The sequence below is a fragment of the Triturus cristatus genome, unplaced genomic scaffold (assembly GCF_964204655.1).
Source record: "Triturus cristatus unplaced genomic scaffold, aTriCri1.1 SCAFFOLD_292, whole genome shotgun sequence".
Taxonomy (NCBI): domain Eukaryota; kingdom Metazoa; phylum Chordata; class Amphibia; order Caudata; family Salamandridae; genus Triturus; species Triturus cristatus.
The window spans coordinates 348,192-368,463 of NW_028188527.1; the positions used below are offsets into that span (position 1 = coordinate 348,192).

The 20,272-nt window shown below is 52.5% G+C and overlaps 2 protein-coding genes and 1 pseudogene across 2 annotated transcripts; all 3 read right to left on the reverse strand.

Moving 5' to 3' along the window:
* Positions 1-8,555: 8,555 nt before the first annotated feature.
* Positions 8,556-10,411, reverse strand: LOC146768919 (uncharacterized; annotated as a pseudogene).
* Positions 10,412-11,959: 1,548 nt separating this feature from the next.
* Positions 11,960-12,671, reverse strand: LOC146768920 (histone H3). Its single transcript, XM_085640622.1, has one exon. It carries the CDS (start codon positions 12,368-12,370, stop codon positions 11,960-11,962), a length of 411 nt encoding a protein of 136 aa, XP_085496748.1. The 5' UTR covers positions 12,371-12,671.
* Positions 12,672-12,826: 155 nt separating this feature from the next.
* Positions 12,827-13,770, reverse strand: LOC146768921 (histone H1.3-like). The gene has a single exon (XM_085640587.1). It carries the CDS (start codon positions 13,768-13,770, stop codon positions 13,120-13,122), a length of 651 nt encoding a protein of 216 aa, XP_085496713.1. The 3' UTR covers positions 12,827-13,119.
* Between the last annotated feature and the right edge of the window lie 6,502 nt (positions 13,771-20,272).

The window sequence follows — 20,272 nt, forward strand, 5'->3', positions numbered from 1 at the left end:
CTCCAGCCTCGCACGCATCACCAGGCGGCCGTGTGCTGGCAGCTTCACATGCAGGCAGAGAGCATTCACTGCCGAGCGCCGAGCCAGAGGAGGCGGGTGCAGACTCAATACAATAAATACACAGTGACACAATGAAGGAAGGCGGCCGAGTTAGGCCTACATGTTTTAAGACACCCCAAGTGAGAGCAGAGGGTGTGAATGCACCTGAAATGGTGACCCCAGTACCGGCATGGAGGCACTCTGCTGAGCTGATTTTTACAGCTGGAGCTAGGTGTACCTCTGAGGTGACATCTGTAGACAGAGTGAGTTACTGTATGTCAGACGCTGAGCCTATGACCGGGGAGGCCCACTGCGGAACTGAATAGTACAGTACAGAGTGAGGCCTGTGACTACCACTGTTCTACTGAGCCCTATCGCTGGAGTGGGGACCACTCCTGAATCCAATGGTATGTCACGAGGGAGACCTGAGACCAGAAATCATATTCTGCGCACTGTAGCCTGATCGAGGCCTGCTGCTAATTTGGATGGAGGTAGGGGAAGAAAACAAAACACTTCACAAAGTCCAGAACGCACATGAACACCATTCACAGTATCAGATCTTAGCCTTCAGGATCTCCGGCCCATCCCTAGCTTCCAGGTACATGTTTTAGTAATATTTGTGACATTTGGAGGTTTACAGCTTCAAGGGGATGAAGTCGCACCTTCTACCCAGGGTTATGGAGCTCCGCGCAGGGTGAGATTTCAGGGTTCACCCCTGGCTGGAGGTGTGAAAACAAAACAATCCACATAGTCACACCTCCAGCCAGGGGTGAACCCTGAAATCTCACCCTGCGCATAGCTCCATAACCCTGGGTAGAAGGTGCAACTACGTCCCCTTGAAGCTTATCTCCTCCAAAGGTCACAAAGTATCAGTAAAACTGGTGCCTGGAGGCTAGAAACACACCCAAGGCCATGCAGGTCTTGTTCTGATACTGTAACGGAGTTCACACCTCCAAACCTGAAATCGTACCCTGCGCGGAGCTCCATGACCCTGGGTACAAGGTGCGACTTCATCCCCTTGAAGCCTAACACCTTAAAATGTCACAAAGTATCAGTAATACTGGTGCCTGGAGGCTGGAAGTAGGCCCAAGGCCTTGCAGGCCTTATTCTGATACTGTAAAGGAGTTAAATACACTTTCCTGAGTATGTGAAGTGTTTTATTTTCACTCCTCCAGCCTGGGGTGAAGCCTGAAATCTTACCCTGCGCGGAGCTCCATGACACTGGGTACAAGGTGTGACTTCATCCCCTTGAAGCTTAACACCTTAAAATGTCACAAAGTATCAGTAATACTGGTGCCTGGAGGCTGGAAGTAGGCCCAAGGCCTTGCAGGCCTTATTCTGATACGGTAAAGGAGTTAATTACACTTTCCGGAGTATGTGAAGTGTTTTATTGTCACACCTCAAGCCTGGGGTGAACCCTGAAATCTCACCCTGCGCGGAGCTCCATGACCCTGGGTAGAAGGTGCAACTTCATCCCCTTGAAGCCTAACACCTGCAAATGTCACAAGTATCAGTAAAACTGGTGCCAGGAGGCTCGAAGTAGGCCCAAGGACTTGCAGGCCTTATTCTGATACTGTAAAGGAGATAAATACACTTTCCTGAGTATGTGAAGTGTTTTATTTTCACTCCTCCAGCCTGGGGTAAACCCTGAAATCTCACTCTGCGCGGAGCTCCATAACCCTGGGTAGAAGGTGCGGCTTCATCCCCTTGAAGCCTAACCCCTGCAAATGTCACAAGTATCAGTAAATTGGTGCCAGGAGGCTGGAAGTAGGCCCAAGGCCTTGCAGGCCTTGTTCTGATACTGTAAAGGAGTGAAATGCACTTTACTGAGTATGCGAAGTGTTTTGTTTTCACCCCTGCAGCCAGGGGTGAAACCTGAAATCTTACCCTGCGCGGAGCTCCATAACCCTGGGTAGAAGGTGCGACTTCATCCCCTTGATGCCTAACACCTGCAAATGTCACAAGTATCAGTAAATTGGTGCCTGGAGGCTGGAAACACACCCAAGGCCTTGCAGGCCTTGTTCTGATGCTGTGAAGGAGTTAAATACACTTTACTGAGTCTGTGAAGTGTTTTGTTTTCACCCCTGCAGCCAGGGGTGAAACCTGAAATCTTACCCTGCGCGGAGCTCCATGACCCTGGGTAGAAGGCGCGACTTCATCCCCTTGAAGCCTAACAACTACAAATGTCACAAGTATCAGTAAAACTGGTGCCAGGAGGCTGGATGTAGGCCCAAGGCCTTGCAGGCCTTATTCTGATACTGTAAAGGAGTTAAATACACTTTCCTGAGTATGTGATGTGTTTTATTTTCACTCCTCCAGCCTGGGGCGAAGCCTGAAATCTTACCCTGCGTGGAGCTCCATGACCCTGGGTAGAAGGTGCGACTTCATCCCCTTGAAGCCTAACACCTGCAAATGTCACAAGTATCAGTAAAACTGGTGCCAGGAGGCTGGAAGTAGTCCCAAGGCCTTGCAGGCCTTATTCTGATACTGTAAAGCAGCTAAATACTCTTTCCTGAGTATGTGAAGTGTTTTATGTTCACACTTCCATCCAGGGGTGAACCCTGAAATCTCACCCTGCGCGGAGCTCCATAACCCTGGGTAGAAGGTGCGACTTCATCCCCATGATGCCTCACACCTGCAAATGTCACAAGTATCAGTAAATTGGTGCCTGGAGGCTGGAAACACACCCAAGACCTTGCAGGCCTTGTTTTGATGCTGTGAAGGAGTTAAATACACTTTACTGAGTCTGTGAAGTGTTTTGTTTTCACACCTGCAGCCGGGGGTGAAACCTGAAATCTTACCCTGCGCGGAGCTCCATAAACCTGGGTAGAAGGTGCGACTTCATCCCCTTGAAGCCTAACACCTGCAAATGTCACAAGTATCAGTAAAACTGGTGCCAGGAGTCTGGAAGTAGGCCCAAGGCCTTGCAGGCCTCATTCTGATACTGTAAAGGAGCTAAATACACTTTCCTGAGTATGTGAAGTGTTTTATTTTCCCACCTGCAGCCAGGGGTGAACCCTGAAATCTCACCCTGCGCGGAGCTCCATGACCCTGGGTAGAAGGTGCGACTTCATCCCCTTGATGCCTAACACCTGCAAATGTCACAAGTATCAGTAAAACTGGTGCCAGGAGGCTGGAAGTAGGCCCAAGGCCTTGCATGCCTTATTCTGATACTGTAAAGCAGCTACATACACTTTCCTGAGTATGTGAAGTGTTTTATGTTCACACTTCCATCCAGGGGTAAACCCTGAAATCTCACCCTGCGCGGAGCTCCATAACCCTGGGTAGAAGGTGCGACTTCATCCCCTTGAAGCCTAACCCCTGCAAATGTCACAAGTATCAGTAAACTGGTGCCAGGAGGCTGGAAGTAGGCCCAAGGCCTTGCAGGCCTTATTCTGATACTGTAAAGCACCTAATACACTTTCCTGAGTATGTGAAGTGTTTTATTTTCACACTTCCATCCAGGGGTAAACCCTGAAATCTCACCCTGCGCGGAGCTCCATAACCCTGGGTAGAAGGTGCGACTTCATCCCCTTGAAGCCTAACCCCTGCAAATGTCACAAGTATCAGTAAAACTGGTGCCAGGAGTCTGGAAGTAGGCCCAAGGCCTTGCAGGCCTCATTCTGATACTGTAAAGGAGCTAAATACACTTTCCTGAGTATGTGAAGTGTTTTATTTTCCCACCTGCAGCCAGGGGTGAACCCTGAAATCTCACCCTGCGCGGAGCTCCATGACCCTGGGTAGAAGGTGCGACTTCATCCCCTTGATGCCTAACACCTGCAAATGTCACAAGTATCAGTAAAACTGGTGCCAGGAGGCTGGAAGTAGGCCCAAGGCCTTGCATGCCTTATTCTGATACTGTAAAGCAGCTACATACACTTTCCTGAGTATGTGAAGTGTTTTATGTTCACACTTCCATCCAGGGGTAAACCCTGAAATCTCACTCTGCGCGGAGCTCCATAACCCTGGGTAGAAGGTGCGGCTTCATCCCCTTGAAGCCTAACCCCTGCAAATGTCACAAGTATCAGTAAATTGGTGCCAGGAGGCTGGAAGTAGGCCCAAGGCCTTGCAGGCCTTGTTCTGATACTGTAAAGGAGTGAAATGCACTTTACTGAGTATGCGAAGTGTTTTGTTTTCACCCCTGCAGCCAGGGGTGAAACCTGAAATCTTACCCTGCGCGGAGCTCCATAACCCTGGGTAGAAGGTGCGACTTCATCCCCTTGATGCCTAACACCTGCAAATGTCACAAGTATCAGTAAATTGGTGCCTGGAGGCTGGAAACACACCCAAGGCCTTGCAGGCCTTGTTCTGATGCTGTGAAGGAGTTAAATACACTTTACTGAGTCTGTGAAGTGTTTTGTTTTCACCCCTGCAGCCAGGGGTGAAACCTGAAATCTTACCCTGCGCGGAGCTCCATGACCCTGGGTAGAAGGCGCGACTTCATCCCCTTGAAGCCTAACACCTGCAAATGTCACAAGTATCAGAAAAACTGGTGCCAGGAGGCTGGAAGTAGGCCCAAGGCCTTGCAGGCCCTATTCTGATACTGGAAAGGAGATAAAAACACTTTCCTGAGAATGTGAAGTGTTTTATTTTCTCAGCTCAAGCCTGGGGTGAACCCTGAAATCTTACCCTGCGCGGAGCTCCATAAACCTGGGTAGAAGGTGCGACTTCATCCCCTTGAAGCCTAAAACCTGCAAATGTCACAAAGTATCAGTAAAACTAGTGCCAGGATGCTGGAAACACACACACGGCCTTGCAGGCCTCATTCTGATACTGTAAAGGAGCTAAATACACTTTCCTGAGTATGTGAAGTGTTTTATTTTCCCACCTGCAGCCAGGGGTGAACCCTGAAATCTCACCCTGCGCGGAGCTCCATGACCCTGGGTAGAAGGTGCGACTTCATCCCCTTGATGCCTAACACCTGCAAATGTCACAAGTATCAGTAAAACTGGTGCCAGGAGGCTGGAAGTAGGCCCAAGGCCTTGCATGCCTTATTCTGATACTGTAAAGCAGCTACATACACTTTCCTGAGTATGTGAAGTGTTTTATGTTCACACTTCCATCCAGGGGTAAACCCTGAAATCTCACCCTGCGCGGAGCTCCATAACCCTGGGTAGAAGGTGCGACTTCATCCCCTTGAAGCCTAACCCCTGCAAATGTCACAAGTATCAGTAAACTGGTGCCAGGAGGCTGGAAGTAGGCCCAAGGCCTTGCAGGCCTTATTCTGATACTGTAAAGCACCTAATACACTTTCCTGAGTATGTGAAGTGTTTTATTTTCACACTTCCATCCAGGGGTAAACCCTGAAATCTCACCCTGCGCGGAGCTCCATAACCCTGGGTAGAAGGTGCGACTTCATCCCCTTGAAGCCTAACCCCTGCAAATGTCACAAGTATCAGTAAAACTGGTGCCAGGAGTCTGGAAGTAGGCCCAAGGCCTTGCAGGCCTCATTCTGATACTGTAAAGGAGCTAAATACACTTTCCTGAGTATGTGAAGTGTTTTATTTTCCCACCTGCAGCCAGGGGTGAACCCTGAAATCTCACCCTGCGCGGAGCTCCATGACCCTGGGTAGAAGGTGCGACTTCATCCCCTTGATGCCTAACACCTGCAAATGTCACAAGTATCAGTAAAACTGGTGCCAGGAGGCTGGAAGTAGGCCCAAGGCCTTGCATGCCTTATTCTGATACTGTAAAGCAGCTACATACACTTTCCTGAGTATGTGAAGTGTTTTATGTTCACACTTCCATCCAGGGGTAAACCCTGAAATCTCACTCTGCGCGGAGCTCCATAACCCTGGGTAGAAGGTGCGGCTTCATCCCCTTGAAGCCTAACCCCTGCAAATGTCACAAGTATCAGTAAATTGGTGCCAGGAGGCTGGAAGTAGGCCCAAGGCCTTGCAGGCCTTGTTCTGATACTGTAAAGGAGTGAAATGCACTTTACTGAGTATGCGAAGTGTTTTGTTTTCACCCCTGCAGCCAGGGGTGAAACCTGAAATCTTACCCTGCGCGGAGCTCCATAACCCTGGGTAGAAGGTGCGACTTCATCCCCTTGATGCCTAACACCTGCAAATGTCACAAGTATCAGTAAATTGGTGCCTGGAGGCTGGAAACACACCCAAGGCCTTGCAGGCCTTGTTCTGATGCTGTGAAGGAGTTAAATACACTTTACTGAGTCTGTGAAGTGTTTTGTTTTCACCCCTGCAGCCAGGGGTGAAACCTGAAATCTTACCCTGCGCGGAGCTCCATGACCCTGGTTAGAAGGCGCGACTTCATCCCCTTGAAGCCTAACAACTACGAATGTCACAAGTATCAGTAAAACTGGTGCCAGGAGGCTGGATGTAGGCCCAAGGCCTTGCAGGCCTTATTCTGATACTGTAAAGGAGTTAAATACACTTTCCTGAGTATGTGATGTGTTTTATTTTCACTCCTCCAGCCTGGGGCGAAGCCTGAAATCTTACCCTGCGTGGAGCTCCATGACCCTGGGTAGAAGGTGCGACTTCATCCCCTTGAAGCCTAACACCTGCAAATGTCACAAGTATCAGTAAAACTGGTGCCAGGAGGCTGGAAGTAGTCCCAAGGCCTTGCAGGCCTTATTCTGATACTGTAAAGCAGCTAAATACTCTTTCCTGAGTATGTGAAGTGTTTTATGTTCACACTTCCATCCAGGGGTGAACCCTGAAATCTCACCCTGCGCGGAGCTCCATAACCCTGGGTAGAAGGTGCGACTTCATCCCCATGATGCCTCACACCTGCAAATGTCACAAGTATCAGTAAATTGGTGCCTGGAGGCTGGAAACACACCCAAGACCTTGCAGGCCTTATTCTGATACTGTAAAGCAGCTAAATACACTTTCCTGAGTATGTGAAGTGTTTTATTTTCACACTTCCATCCGGGGGTAAACCCTGAAATCTCACCCTGCGCGGAGCTCCATAACCCTGGGTAGAAGGTGCGGCTTCATCCCCTTGAAGCCTAACCCCTGCAAATGTCACAAGTATCAGTAAATTGGTGCCTGGAGGCTGGAAACACACCCAAGGCCTTGCAGGCCTTGTTCTGATGCTGTGAAGGAGTTAAATACACTTTACTGAGTCTGTGAAGTGTTTTGTTTTCACCCCTGCAGCCAGGGGTGAAACCTGAAATCTTACCCTGCGCGGAGCTCCATAACCCTGGGTAGAAGGTGCGACTTCATCCCCTTGAAGCCTAACACCTTTAAATGTCACAAGTATCAGTAAAACTGGTGCCAGGAGGCTGGAAGTAGGCCCAAGGCCTTGCAGGCCTTGTTCTGATACTGTTAAGGGTTAAATAGACTGTACTGAGTATGTGAAGTGTTTTATTTTCGCACCACAGCCAGGGGTGAATCCTGAAATCTTACCCTGCGCGGAGCTCCATAACCCTGGGTAGAAGGTGCGACTTCATCCCCTTGAAGCCTAACACCTGCAAATGTCACAAGTATCAGTAAAATTGGTGCCTGGAGGCTGGAGGTAGGCCCAAGGCCTTGTTCTGATACTGTAAAGGGGTTAAATACACTTTGCTGAGTATGTGAAGTGTTGCGTTTTCACATCTCCAGCCCGGGGCGAAACTTGAAATCTTACCCTGCGCGGAGCTCCATAGCCCTGGGTAGAACGAGCTACTGTGTCCCCATAAACCTGTAAATTTCAAAATGTCATAAAAAGAACAAAACAAGCGCCTGGAGGCTAGAAATGGGCCCGAGACACTGAAGTCTTGGATCTGATAATGTAAAGGGCTTTATGTACCCTTTGAGTGAAGTATTTTTCCCACCTCCAGTCGAGGGGTAAATCCTGAAATATTACCCCAATTGGAGCACCCTGTGTAGAAAAAGTGACTTCGTCCCATTTGACCTAAAATTTTAGTATTTTTATTTTTATATTTTTTTTTAAACATTGTTAAAGGGGTGACTGGAGGCTACAAAATGGACCAGATACTGTGAAGGACGTTATTTCATTTTTGGGTGAAAAAAAATAAAAATATATGTATTTTATTAGGATTACGATTTTTTTTTTTTTGGGGGGCCCATCTCCAGCTGAGGGGGAAAACCTGAAATGTTACCCGAAGTGGAGCTCCATTGCCCCGGGTAGAAGTAGTGCCGTGGTCCCCTTGAACCAAAATGTCAACAAAACAATAATAAAAAAAAAAAAGCACTAAAACAGGTGCTTAGAGTCCCGAAATCGGTCACAAAAAAAATGAGGATCGCACACCCCATGGGCCTGCATGGGAACGCTCTATTTTACCGACTATTAAGCCCCCACGAAGTGGGGGCTTACAGCGCCCGAGCGAGAGACAAAAGTTAGAGGTAGCGCGGCCGTTCCGCCGCCCGGCCATCTGGTCGCGCAGCTCCGTGGGCCATCTGGTCGCGCAAATCGGCGACAAGATGGCCGGCCGCGCGGCCGCCGCCGCTAGCTCGAACCTTTGTCCCTCATTCGTGTTCTGTAAGCCCCCACTACGTGGGGGCTTAATAGTCGAGGGAAATGACCGGCCCTGGGCCGGGCCAAACTCGCCATGGGTCCCCAGTCCAGGGCTCCAGGATGGCGGGCCCCCGGGCCGGGCTATACCCGCCTTAGGTCCCAAGTACAGAGCTCCAGAATGGCGGGCCCCTGGGCCGGGCTATACCCGCCTTAGGTGGCCAGTACAGGGCTTCAGGACAGCGGGCCCCGTGGGCGGGACTAGGATGGACGCGGGGCTCCAGGAAGGTGCCCTGGCCCCAGGACAGTGCCTTGCATGGCGGTTTCGGAGAAATGCCCCCCTCACCCGACCGGCTGTGGGCCTACAAAGCAGGCCTGCCCTGCGGGATCCCTAGTGCATAGATACAGCTCTCCCATGACATCGTGGTCGGCTCTTAAAAGAGCCTTTGGGTTGGTGTTTTTTTTTCTCTTTCTTTCCGTGGGCAAGTCGAGAGTTTAACCGCCGAATCCGTAGAGGGTGCGGCCCTGGCGCTTCAGGGCGTAAACGACATCCATGGCGGTGACGGTCTTCCTCTTGGCGTGCTCGGTGTAGGTGACGGCGTCCCGGATCACATTCTCCAGGAAAACCTTCAGCACCCCGCGGGTCTCCTCGTAGATGAGGCCGGAGATGCGCTTGACCCCGCCACGGCGCGCCAGGCGGCGAATGGCCGGCTTGGTGATGCCCTGGATGTTGTCCCGGAGCACCTTGCGGTGCCTCTTGGCGCCGCCTTTGCCGAGCCCCTTCCCTCCTTTGCCGCGTCCAGACATGTTGTCCTGTCGGTACTGTGACTGAGCAGAAATGAGGAAACAGCCAGCGACGGCTGCTTATATGGAGGAGCTGCGGCGGACCGGCTAGGGCGCTCCAAGCGGCCCACGTGACTCAACGGAAGGCGAGGGGGAGCCCGCCCCTGGACCGCCCTCTGCAGGGAGCGGGGGGCTGGAGCGGCCGTTGCCGTTTGAAAAAGAGCGCGCTCCCAGCCGCCTCTTTGTCGTGGGCTCAGCAGCTGCCGCCGGGGCACGGATCACAGTCAAGCACACACACACGCCTCCCTTCCCGGCCCCCACTCATCACCGCGGCCCGCCTAACCCTGGCGCTCGGTGCCCGCTCCCACTATGAACAGCAGGCTCTGAAATGTTTTAATGGAGCCAACACATTAACGGCCTCACCGGCACCACCCCGCTGTGTGCGGCCGCCCGCAACCCCGTAACACTGTCCACAGGTCAGGCCCGGTCGTGGCAAGTCTGTAAACTGCCCCTATAAACACGTATTTATTTATTTTTACAAAAAGATTATTCTCGTCGGCCTCAAGCTCGGTTTTGGGACGGGGGCAGCATTTATGTGTCCGTCCGAGGGCTTGGGCATCCCTCCTATGTAGCGACGGTGCGGGCGCTGCCGCGACTATGAAGCCTGCCAGAGTAACACCTTGGCACGGATACGCTCTTTGATGGAGTCTGTGGTTGGCCCTGAAAAGAGCCTTTGTGTTTAGGGTGTGTTTCCACGGTGGTCTGCGGGCCTTTACTTGCTTGCTTTGCCCCCTGCCTTGTGGCTCTCGGTTTTCTTGGGCAGCAGCACGGCCTGGATGTTGGGCAGGACTCCTCCCTGGGCGATGGTGACTCGGCCCAGCAGCTTATTCAGCTCCTCGTCGTTGCGGATGGCCAGCTGGAGGTGTCTGGGGATGATGCGGGTCTTCTTGTTGTCACGGGCAGCGTTGCCGGCCAGCTCCAGGATCTCAGCGGTCAGGTACTCCAGGACTGCAGCCAAATAGACGGGGGCACCGGCGCCCACCCTCTCGGCGTAGCTTCCCTTCCGGAGTAACCTGTGCACACGGCCCACGGGGAACTGGAGCCCGGCTCTGGAAGAGCGTGTCTTGGCCTTAGCGCGGGCCTTTCCTCCTTGCTTTCCGCGTCCAGACATGGCGATCGATGCAGGGGCTCACTCACACAACAGAGAGATTAGTACTGCTGTTCGGCTCGACTCCGGCGATATAAAGACTTCGGGTGCGTCTGATGGGTTGACAGCTAGGCGCTGATAGTACTTCTCATTGGAGGGAGGAGGGCTTCTGTTTCACCAATCAGAGACCCAGAACCGCAGTACACTAGGAGGTGGGGGGCTTGCCTTTGCCTGCCAATGAGAAGGGAGAGCAGAGAAGCAGCTACTTTACACGCCCAGCCTATAAATACAAGTGCCGGGCTCGCCTGGCCTTATTTCTCTCGGCTCCACAGGAAGCGGTGCAGATTGTCGACCATGCCTGAACCAGCCAAGTCCGCGCCGGCTCCCAAGAAGGGCTCCAAGAAAGCGCTCTCCAAGCCGCCCAAGAAGGACGGGAAGAAGCGCAAGAGGAGCAGGAAGGAAAGCTATGCAATCTACATTTACAAAGTGATGAAGCAGGTGCACCCGGACACCGGCATCTCCTCTAAGGCCATGGGCATCATGAACTCCTTCGTGAACGACATCTTCGAGCGCATCGCCGGGGAGGCTTCCCGCCTGGCCCACTACAACTCGCGGCGCACCATCACCTCCCGGGAGATCCAGACCGCAGTGCGTCTGCTGCTGCCCGGAGAGCTGGCCAAGCACGCCGTGTCGGAGGGCACCAAGGCCGTCACCAAGTACACCAGCGCCAAGTAAGGCTTCGAGGCGCATCCCCAACTAACACAACGGCTCTTTTAAGGGCCAACCACGTCCTCCCCTAAGAGCTAATGTGCTTCTATTATGACCGGAGAAATAAGTGTTTTAAAAGGTAATGTTGAGCGCACAAGACCCGCTCTCACGGGTCTTGCTGCAGACCGAGGGACGATGGAGCAGGCAACCCGTTTTTAATAAACATGTTTATATGAATGAGCCCTCTCTTTGGGACCAAGTCTCACGTAAGCACTGTAATGTAACGATGACGTTAAATGAGCGAGGGACGATGGAGCAGGCAACCCGTTTTGCCTGTTTAAATAAACCTGTTTATATGAATGAGCCCTCTCTTTGGTACCAAGTGTCACATAAGCACTGTAATGTAACGATGACGTTAAATGAGCCCACGGGCTTATTGTTTTCGGCGACCAGTTTTAGTGTGTGCGGGTGTCACGTTGTGTTTGTACTTTAAGACCAAGGGCAACGGCAATAATCCGCCCCTGGGCAAGCGCTCCCGAAATCGGACACATGAACCCGATGTACCGGGAGCACAGATGCCCCACAGCGCTGGCTTGTGACCAGCGGATCCCAACACAACCCTCCACCCAAACAAAGCTCTTTATTAAACGATGGACACATTGAAGATGCGATTGTGCACTGTGAACACGGAGTGCTCTGGTCACCCAGTGCCGGTATAAGTTACCCAGTACTCGTGGTACTCTCAGCCAGCCCACCCACCCTAACCTGTAGAACATGCCATGGCAGATAAGAGAAGCTCGTATGTGACAGGGTGGTGGCCCTTAAAAGAGCCGTTGTGGTGGTTGTTCGGGTCGGCATGTCTCCTTAGGCCCTCTCGCCTCGGATACGACGGGCCAGCTGGATGTCCTTGGGCATGATGGTCACCCTCTTGGCGTGGATGGCGCACAGGTTGGTGTCCTCGAAGAGCCCCACCAGGTAGGCCTCGCTGGCCTCTTGCAGGGCCATGACGGCGGAGCTCTGGAAGCGCAGGTCGGTCTTGAAGTCCTGGGCGATCTCCCTCACCAAGCGCTGGAAGGGCAGCTTGCGGATGAGGAGCTCGGTGGACTTCTGGTAGCGGCGGATCTCGCGGAGAGCCACAGTGCCGGGTCGGTAGCGGTGAGGCTTCTTGACGCCGCCGGTGGCAGGCGCGCTCTTGCGGGCAGCCTTGGTGGCCAGCTGCTTGCGAGGCGCTTTGCCGCCGGTGGACTTGCGGGCTGTCTGCTTGGTGCGGGCCATGGCGGGAGCGGTCTCTCTCAGCGACAAGCGAGGAAGAATGGAGTTCAAGCAGGCAAGAGCCCTATTTATGCACTCGAAGACGGAGGGCTGCTCTGGTTGGCTGAAGCGACCGCCCCACGTTTGAAAATAGCCCGCGGTGTGCAATGATTGGCCAATGAACCGGAGGCTGCAGCCTGTCTCTCCAATGAGCTGTGGAGAAAAAGACACCCTCCGATTGGATGATGTACGTTGGAGCCGTAGCCCGCGCTTGGGTCAGCCTTTGTCTCCGTGTCCATCCATAGTCACACGAACCACTCGCCCCCGGTCAACTGGGCGAGGAGCCCAGGATTTTATAAGTGTACTGCCCTTGGTCACCCTGGAACACGCCGCCGTTAACTGCGCTCGATTTCACGTTCACAATCGTCTGCTTTATGCAGACACCACTTCGAATCTGCCCGGATACAGTGAAAGCACCAAGGCACACGTTATTTCACATTTATTATAAACGGAGGTCTAATAAACTCCCAGACCCCCTTCTTTATTTGGTACACAGATTTCAATCCACGCAGCACCAAAAGAGCCGTTTACATGACCAAGATCACACACGGCACTCGCGTGCGGAAAGGTGCGCTATGGATTTACTGTGCCGTTTATTATTATAGAGAAGTGTGCACGCGGGGTGCAAGGGTGGGGACGAACAAGCTCTCTTCTGGACCGGGTGGATGGCTCTTAAAAGAGCCGTTGTGTTTGCAGTGTCTTGGTGCAAGCCCTTACTTCTTCTTGGGCGCTGCCTTCTTGGGCTTGGCTGCTTTGGGCTTGGCTGCCTTGGGTTTGACTACCTTGGCAGGGCTTTTCTTGGCCACTTTGGGCTTCGCCGCCTTGGCTTTCGCTGGGCTCTTGGCAGCCTTCTTGGCGGGGGCAGCCTTGGGCTTCTTGGGGCTCTTTGCTGCCGCAGGCTTCTTGACCTTCTTCGGGCTCTTCTTGACCCCCGCGGGAGCCTTTTTGGGCTTCTTGGCGGCAGGGGCAGCTTTCTTGGCCGCTGGTTTCTTGGTCTTGGCGGCCGCCTTCTTGGCCGCCTTCTTGCCCTCCAGCTGCTTCTTGTTCACCTTGAAGGATCCGGAGGCCCCGGTGCCCTTCAGCTGGGCCAGGGCGCCTTTGCTGACCAGGCTCTTGAGGGAGGCCTTGACCCGGCTCTTGTTCTTGTCCACATCGTAGCCCTCGGCGACCAGCCCCTTCTTCATGGCCGACAGGGAGACTCCCTTCCTCTCGGCAGAGGCGGTCACCACCTTCAGGATCAGATCGGCCACGCTGGGGCCGGAAGGCTTCTTGGCCTTGGAGGCCCCCGCTGTCTTCTTCTGCTGCTTTTTCTTGGGGGCGACCTCAGCGGGAGGCGCCGCGGCGGCTGGAGCGGTTTCGGCCATTGTAATGCGAGTCTCGGCGCGGGCGCTGTCACTGAACAGAAATGTCCCTCCCAAACCCGAGCCCCGTGAATATATACAGGGAGGAGCCGGCCTCTGATTGGTCCCGAGCAGACAGGGCTGTGCGAGGCACACTCGGCTCTTTGCTCCCAGCTGACTTTTGTGTTTCCTACCTTCGGATTATCCACGTTTTAAAACACAATCAGTTAAACACGCGCTTCCACGCATACATGACCAGGAGCCCAGCTTCGGCCCTCTCCCGGGCCTGCCCCCGTTTCGGATCCACCCCTCATCCCTGGCTTGTGATCCGCGGGGAGACTCGGCGCTCCCCCGACGGCGGGCGCCTCCATGCCTGAAATCCCGGGCTCCGGACCCCTTTTCCCCGGTCCTCTCTCGACTCCTGCGGCCGGGAGCGGCGGCCCGCGGGAGGGAGGGGGCTCCTGCAGGGAGCGGGCCCTGTGGCGTCACAGTGGGGCTGCGGGGGCCGCGGGGAGCGCGTTCTGGAACGGGCCGAAGTAACACAGGGCTCCGCCGGCCGAGCGCGGGGTGGAAACAATGCCAGGGAGCCCCTGGCACGGGGGCCAGGGGGCCCTCCCCGCGCGCCTGCACCCTCGGCTGTGGCACCCTCGGCTCGGGGCTTACAAGCAGCGGGGCACGGCCCTGGCTCCAGCCTCGCACGCATCACCAGGCGGCCGTGTGCTGGCAGCTTCACATGCAGGCAGAGAGCATTCACTGCCGAGCGCCGAGCCAGAGGAGGCGGGTGCAGACTCAATACAATAAATACACAGTGACACAATGAAGGAAGGCGGCCGAGTTAGGCCTACATGTTTTAAGACACCCCAAGTGAGAGCAGAGGGTGTGAATGCACCTGAAATGGTGACCCCAGTACCGGCATGGAGGCACTCTGCTGAGCTGATTTTTACAGCTGGAGCTAGGTGTACCTCTGAGGTGACATCTGTAGACAGAGTGAGTTACTGTATGTCAGACGCTGAGCCTATGACCGGGGAGGCCCACTGCGGAACTGAATAGTACAGTACAGAGTGAGGCCTGTGACTACCACTGTTCTACTGAGCCCTATCGCTGGAGTGGGGACCACTCCTGAATCCAATGGTATGTCACGAGGGAGACCTGAGACCAGAAATCATATTCTGCGCACTGTAGCCTGATCGAGGCCTGCTGCTAATTTGGATGGAGGTAGGGGAAGAAAACAAAACACTTCACAAAGTCCAGAACGCACATGAACACCATTCACAGTATCAGATCTTAGCCTTCAGGATCTCCGGCCCATCCCTAGCTTCCAGGTACATGTTTTAGTAATATTTGTGACATTTGGAGGTTTACAGCTTCAAGGGGATGAAGTCGCACCTTCTACCCAGGGTTATGGAGCTCCGCGCAGGGTGAGATTTCAGGGTTCACCCCTGGCTGGAGGTGTGAAAACAAAACAATCCACATAGTCACACCTCCAGCCAGGGGTGAACCCTGAAATCTCACCCTGCGCATAGCTCCATAACCCTGGGTAGAAGGTGCAACTACGTCCCCTTGAAGCTTATCTCCTCCAAAGGTCACAAAGTATCAGTAAAACTGGTGCCTGGAGGCTAGAAACACACCCAAGGCCATGCAGGTCTTGTTCTGATACTGTAACGGAGTTCACACCTCCAAACCTGAAATCGTACCCTGCGCGGAGCTCCATGACCCTGGGTACAAGGTGCGACTTCATCCCCTTGAAGCCTAACACCTTAAAATGTCACAAAGTATCAGTAATACTGGTGCCTGGAGGCTGGAAGTAGGCCCAAGGCCTTGCAGGCCTTATTCTGATACTGTAAAGGAGTTAAATACACTTTCCTGAGTATGTGAAGTGTTTTATTTTCACTCCTCCAGCCTGGGGTGAAGCCTGAAATCTTACCCTGCGCGGAGCTCCATGACACTGGGTACAAGGTGTGACTTCATCCCCTTGAAGCTTAACACCTTAAAATGTCACAAAGTATCAGTAATACTGGTGCCTGGAGGCTGGAAGTAGGCCCAAGGCCTTGCAGGCCTTATTCTGATACGGTAAAGGAGTTAATTACACTTTCCGGAGTATGTGAAGTGTTTTATTGTCACACCTCAAGCCTGGGGTGAACCCTGAAATCTCACCCTGCGCGGAGCTCCATGACCCTGGGTAGAAGGTGCAACTTCATCCCCTTGAAGCCTAACACCTGCAAATGTCACAAGTATCAGTAAAACTGGTGCCAGGAGGCTCGAAGTAGGCCCAAGGACTTGCAGGCCTTATTCTGATACTGTAAAGGAGATAAATACACTTTCCTGAGTATGTGAAGTGTTTTATTTTCACTCCTCCAGCCTGGGGTAAACCCTGAAATCTCACTCTGCGCGGAGCTCCATAACCCTGGGTAGAAGGTGCGGCTTCATCCCCTTGAAGCCTAACCCCTGCAAATGTCACAAGTATCAGTAAATTGGTGCCAGGAGGCTGGAAGTAGGCCCAAGGCCTTGCAGGCCTTGTTCTGATACTGTAAAGGAGTGAAATGCACTTTACTGAGTATGCGAAGTGTTTTGTTTTCACCCCTGCAGCCAGGGGTGAAACCTGAAATCTTACCCTGCGCGGAGCTCCATAACCCTGGGTAGAAGGTGCGACTTCATCCCCTTGATGCCTAACACCTGCAAATGTCACAAGTATCAGTAAATTGGTGCCTGGAGGCTGGAAACACACCCAAGGCCTTGCAGGCCTTGTTCTGATGCTGTGAAGGAGTTAAATACACTTTACTGAGTCTGTGAAGTGTTTTGTTTTCACCCCTGCAGCCAGGGGTGAAACCTGAAATCTTACCCTGCGCGGAGCTCCATGACCCTGGGTAGAAGGCGCGACTTCATCCCCTTGAAGCCTAACAACTACAAATGTCACAAGTATCAGTAAAACTGGTGCCAGGAGGCTGGATGTAGGCCCAAGGCCTTGCAGGCCTTATTCTGATACTGTAAAGGAGTTAAATACACTTTCCTGAGTATGTGATGTGTTTTATTTTCACTCCTCCAGCCTGGGGCGAAGCCTGAAATCTTACCCTGCGTGGAGCTCCATGACCCTGGGTAGAAGGTGCGACTTCATCCCCTTGAAGCCTAACACCTGCAAATGTCACAAGTATCAGTAAAACTGGTGCCAGGAGGCTGGAAGTAGTCCCAAGGCCTTGCAGGCCTTATTCTGATACTGTAAAGCAGCTAAATACTCTTTCCTGAGTATGTGAAGTGTTTTATGTTCACACTTCCATCCAGGGGTGAACCCTGAAATCTCACCCTGCGCGGAGCTCCATAACCCTGGGTAGAAGGTGCGACTTCATCCCCATGATGCCTCACACCTGCAAATGTCACAAGTATCAGTAAATTGGTGCCTGGAGGCTGGAAACACACCCAAGACCTTGCAGGCCTTGTTTTGATGCTGTGAAGGAGTTAAATACACTTTACTGAGTCTGTGAAGTGTTTTGTTTTCACACCTGCAGCCGGGGGTGAAACCTGAAATCTTACCCTGCGCGGAGCTCCATAAACCTGGGTAGAAGGTGCGACTTCATCCCCTTGAAGCCTAACACCTGCAAATGTCACAAGTATCAGTAAAACTGGTGCCAGGAGTCTGGAAGTAGGCCCAAGGCCTTGCAGGCCTCATTCTGATACTGTAAAGGAGCTAAATACACTTTCCTGAGTATGTGAAGTGTTTTATTTTCCCACCTGCAGCCAGGGGTGAACCCTGAAATCTCACCCTGCGCGGAGCTCCATGACCCTGGGTAGAAGGTGCGACTTCATCCCCTTGATGCCTAACACCTGCAAATGTCACAAGTATCAGTAAAACTGGTGCCAGGAGGCTGGAAGTAGGCCCAAGGCCTTGCATGCCTTATTCTGATACTGTAAAGCAGCTACATACACTTTCCTGAGTATGTGAAGTGTTTTATGTTCACACTTCCATCCAGGGGTAAACCCTGAAATCTCACCCTGCGCGGAGCTCCATAACCCTGGGTAGAAGGTGCGACTTCATCCCCTTGAAGCCTAACCCCTGCAAATGTCACAAGTATCAGTAAACTGGTGCCAGGAGGCTGGAAGTAGGCCCAAGGCCTTGCAGGCCTTATTCTGATACTGTAAAGCACCTAATACACTTTCCTGAGTATGTGAAGTGTTTTATTTTCACACTTCCATCCAGGGGTAAACCCTGAAATCTCACCCTGCGCGGAGCTCCATAACCCTGGGTAGAAGGTGCGACTTCATCCCCTTGAAGCCTAACCCCTGCAAATGTCACAAGTATCAGTAAAACTGGTGCCAGGAGTCTGGAAGTAGGCCCAAGGCCTTGCAGGCCTCATTCTGATACTGTAAAGGAGCTAAATACACTTTCCTGAGTATGTGAAGTGTTTTATTTTCCCACCTGCAGCCAGGGGTGAACCCTGAAATCTCACCCTGCGCGGAGCTCCATGACCCTGGGTAGAAGGTGCGACTTCATCCCCTTGATGCCTAACACCTGCAAATGTCACAAGTATCAGTAAAACTGGTGCCAGGAGGCTGGAAGTAGGCCCAAGGCCTTGCATGCCTTATTCTGATACTGTAAAGCAGCTACATACACTTTCCTGAGTATGTGAAGTGTTTTATGTTCACACTTCCATCCAGGGGTAAACCCTGAAATCTCACTCTGCGCGGAGCTCCATAACCCTGGGTAGAAGGTGCGGCTTCATCCCCTTGAAGCCTAACCCCTGCAAATGTCACAAGTATCAGTAAATTGGTGCCAGGAGGCTGGAAGTAGGCCCAAGGCCTTGCAGGCCTTGTTCTGATACTGTAAAGGAGTGAAATGCACTTTACTGAGTATGCGAAGTGTTTTGTTTTCACCCCTGCAGCCAGGGGTGAAACCTGAAATCTTACCCTGCGCGGAGCTCCATAACCCTGGGTAGAAGGTGCGACTTCATCCCCTTGATGCCTAACACCTGCAAATGTCACAAGTATCAGTAAATTGGTGCCTGGAGGCTGGAAACACACCCAAGGCCTTGCAGGCCTTGTTCTGATGCTGTGAAGGAGTTAAATACACTTTACTGAGTCTGTGAAGTGTTTTGTTTTCACCCCTGCAGCCAGGGGTGAAACCTGAAATCTTACCCTGCGCGGAGCTCCATGACCCTGGGTAGAAGGCGCGACTTCATCCCCTTGAAGCCTAACACCTGCAAATGTCACAAGTATCAGAAAAACTGGTGCCAGGAGGCTGGAAGTAGGCCCAAGGCCTTGCAGGCCCTATTCTGATACTGGAAAGGAGATAAAAACACTTTCCTGAGAATGTGAAGTGTTTTATTTTCTCAGCTCAAGCCTGGGGTGAACCCTGAAATCTTACCCTGCGCGGAGCTCCATAAACCTGGGTAGAAGGTGCGACTTCATCCCCTTGAAGCCTAAAACCTGCAAATGTCACAAAGTATCAGTAAAACTAGTGCCAGGATGCTGGAAACACACACACGGCCTTGCAGGCCTCATTCTGATACTGTAAAGGAGCTAAATACACTTTCCTGAGTATGTGAAGTGTTTTATTTTCCCACCTGCAGCCAGGGGTGAACCCTGAAATCTCACCCTGCGCGGAGCTCCATGACCCTGGGTAGAAGGTGCGACTTCATCCCCTTGATGCCTAACACCTGCAAATGTCACAAGTATCAGTAAAACTGGTGCCAGGAGGCTGGAAGTAGGCCCAAGGCCTTGCATGCCTTATTCTGATACTGTAAAGCAGCTACATACACTTTCCTGAGTATGTGAAGTGTTTTATGTTCACACTTCCATCCAGGGGTAAACCCTGAAATCTCACCCTGCGCGGAGCTCCATAACCCTGGGTAGAAGGTGCGACTTCATCCCCTTGAAGCCTAACCCCTGCAAATGTCACAAGTATCAGTAAACTGGTGCCAGGAGGCTGGAAGTAGGCCCAAGGCCTTGCAGGCCTTATTCTGATACTGTAAAGCACCTAATACACTTTCCTGAGTATGTGAAGTGTTTTATTTTCACACTTCCATCCAGGGGTAAACCCTGAAATCTCACCCTGCGCGGAGCTCCATAACCCTGGGTAGAAGGTGCGACTTCATCCCCTTGAAGCCTAACCCCTGCAAATGTCACAAGTATCAGTAAAACTGGTGCCAGGAGTCTGGAAGTAGGCCCAAGGCCTTGCAGGCCTCATTCTGATACTGTAAAGGAGCTAAATACACTTTCCTGAGTATGTGAAGTGTTTTATTTTCCCACCTGCAGCCAGGGGTGAACCCTGAAATCTCACCCTGCGCGGAGCTCCATGACCCTGGGTAGAAGGTGCGACTTCATCCCCTTGATGCCTAACACCTGCAAATGTCACAAGTATCAGTAAAACTGGTGCCAGGAGGCTGGAAGTAGGCCCAAGGCCTTGCATGCCTTATTCTGATACTGTAAAGCAGCTACATACACTTTCCTGAGTATGTGAAGTGTTTTATGTTCACACTTCCATCCAGGGGTAAACCCTGAAATCTCACTCTGCGCGGAGCTCCATAACCCTGGGTAG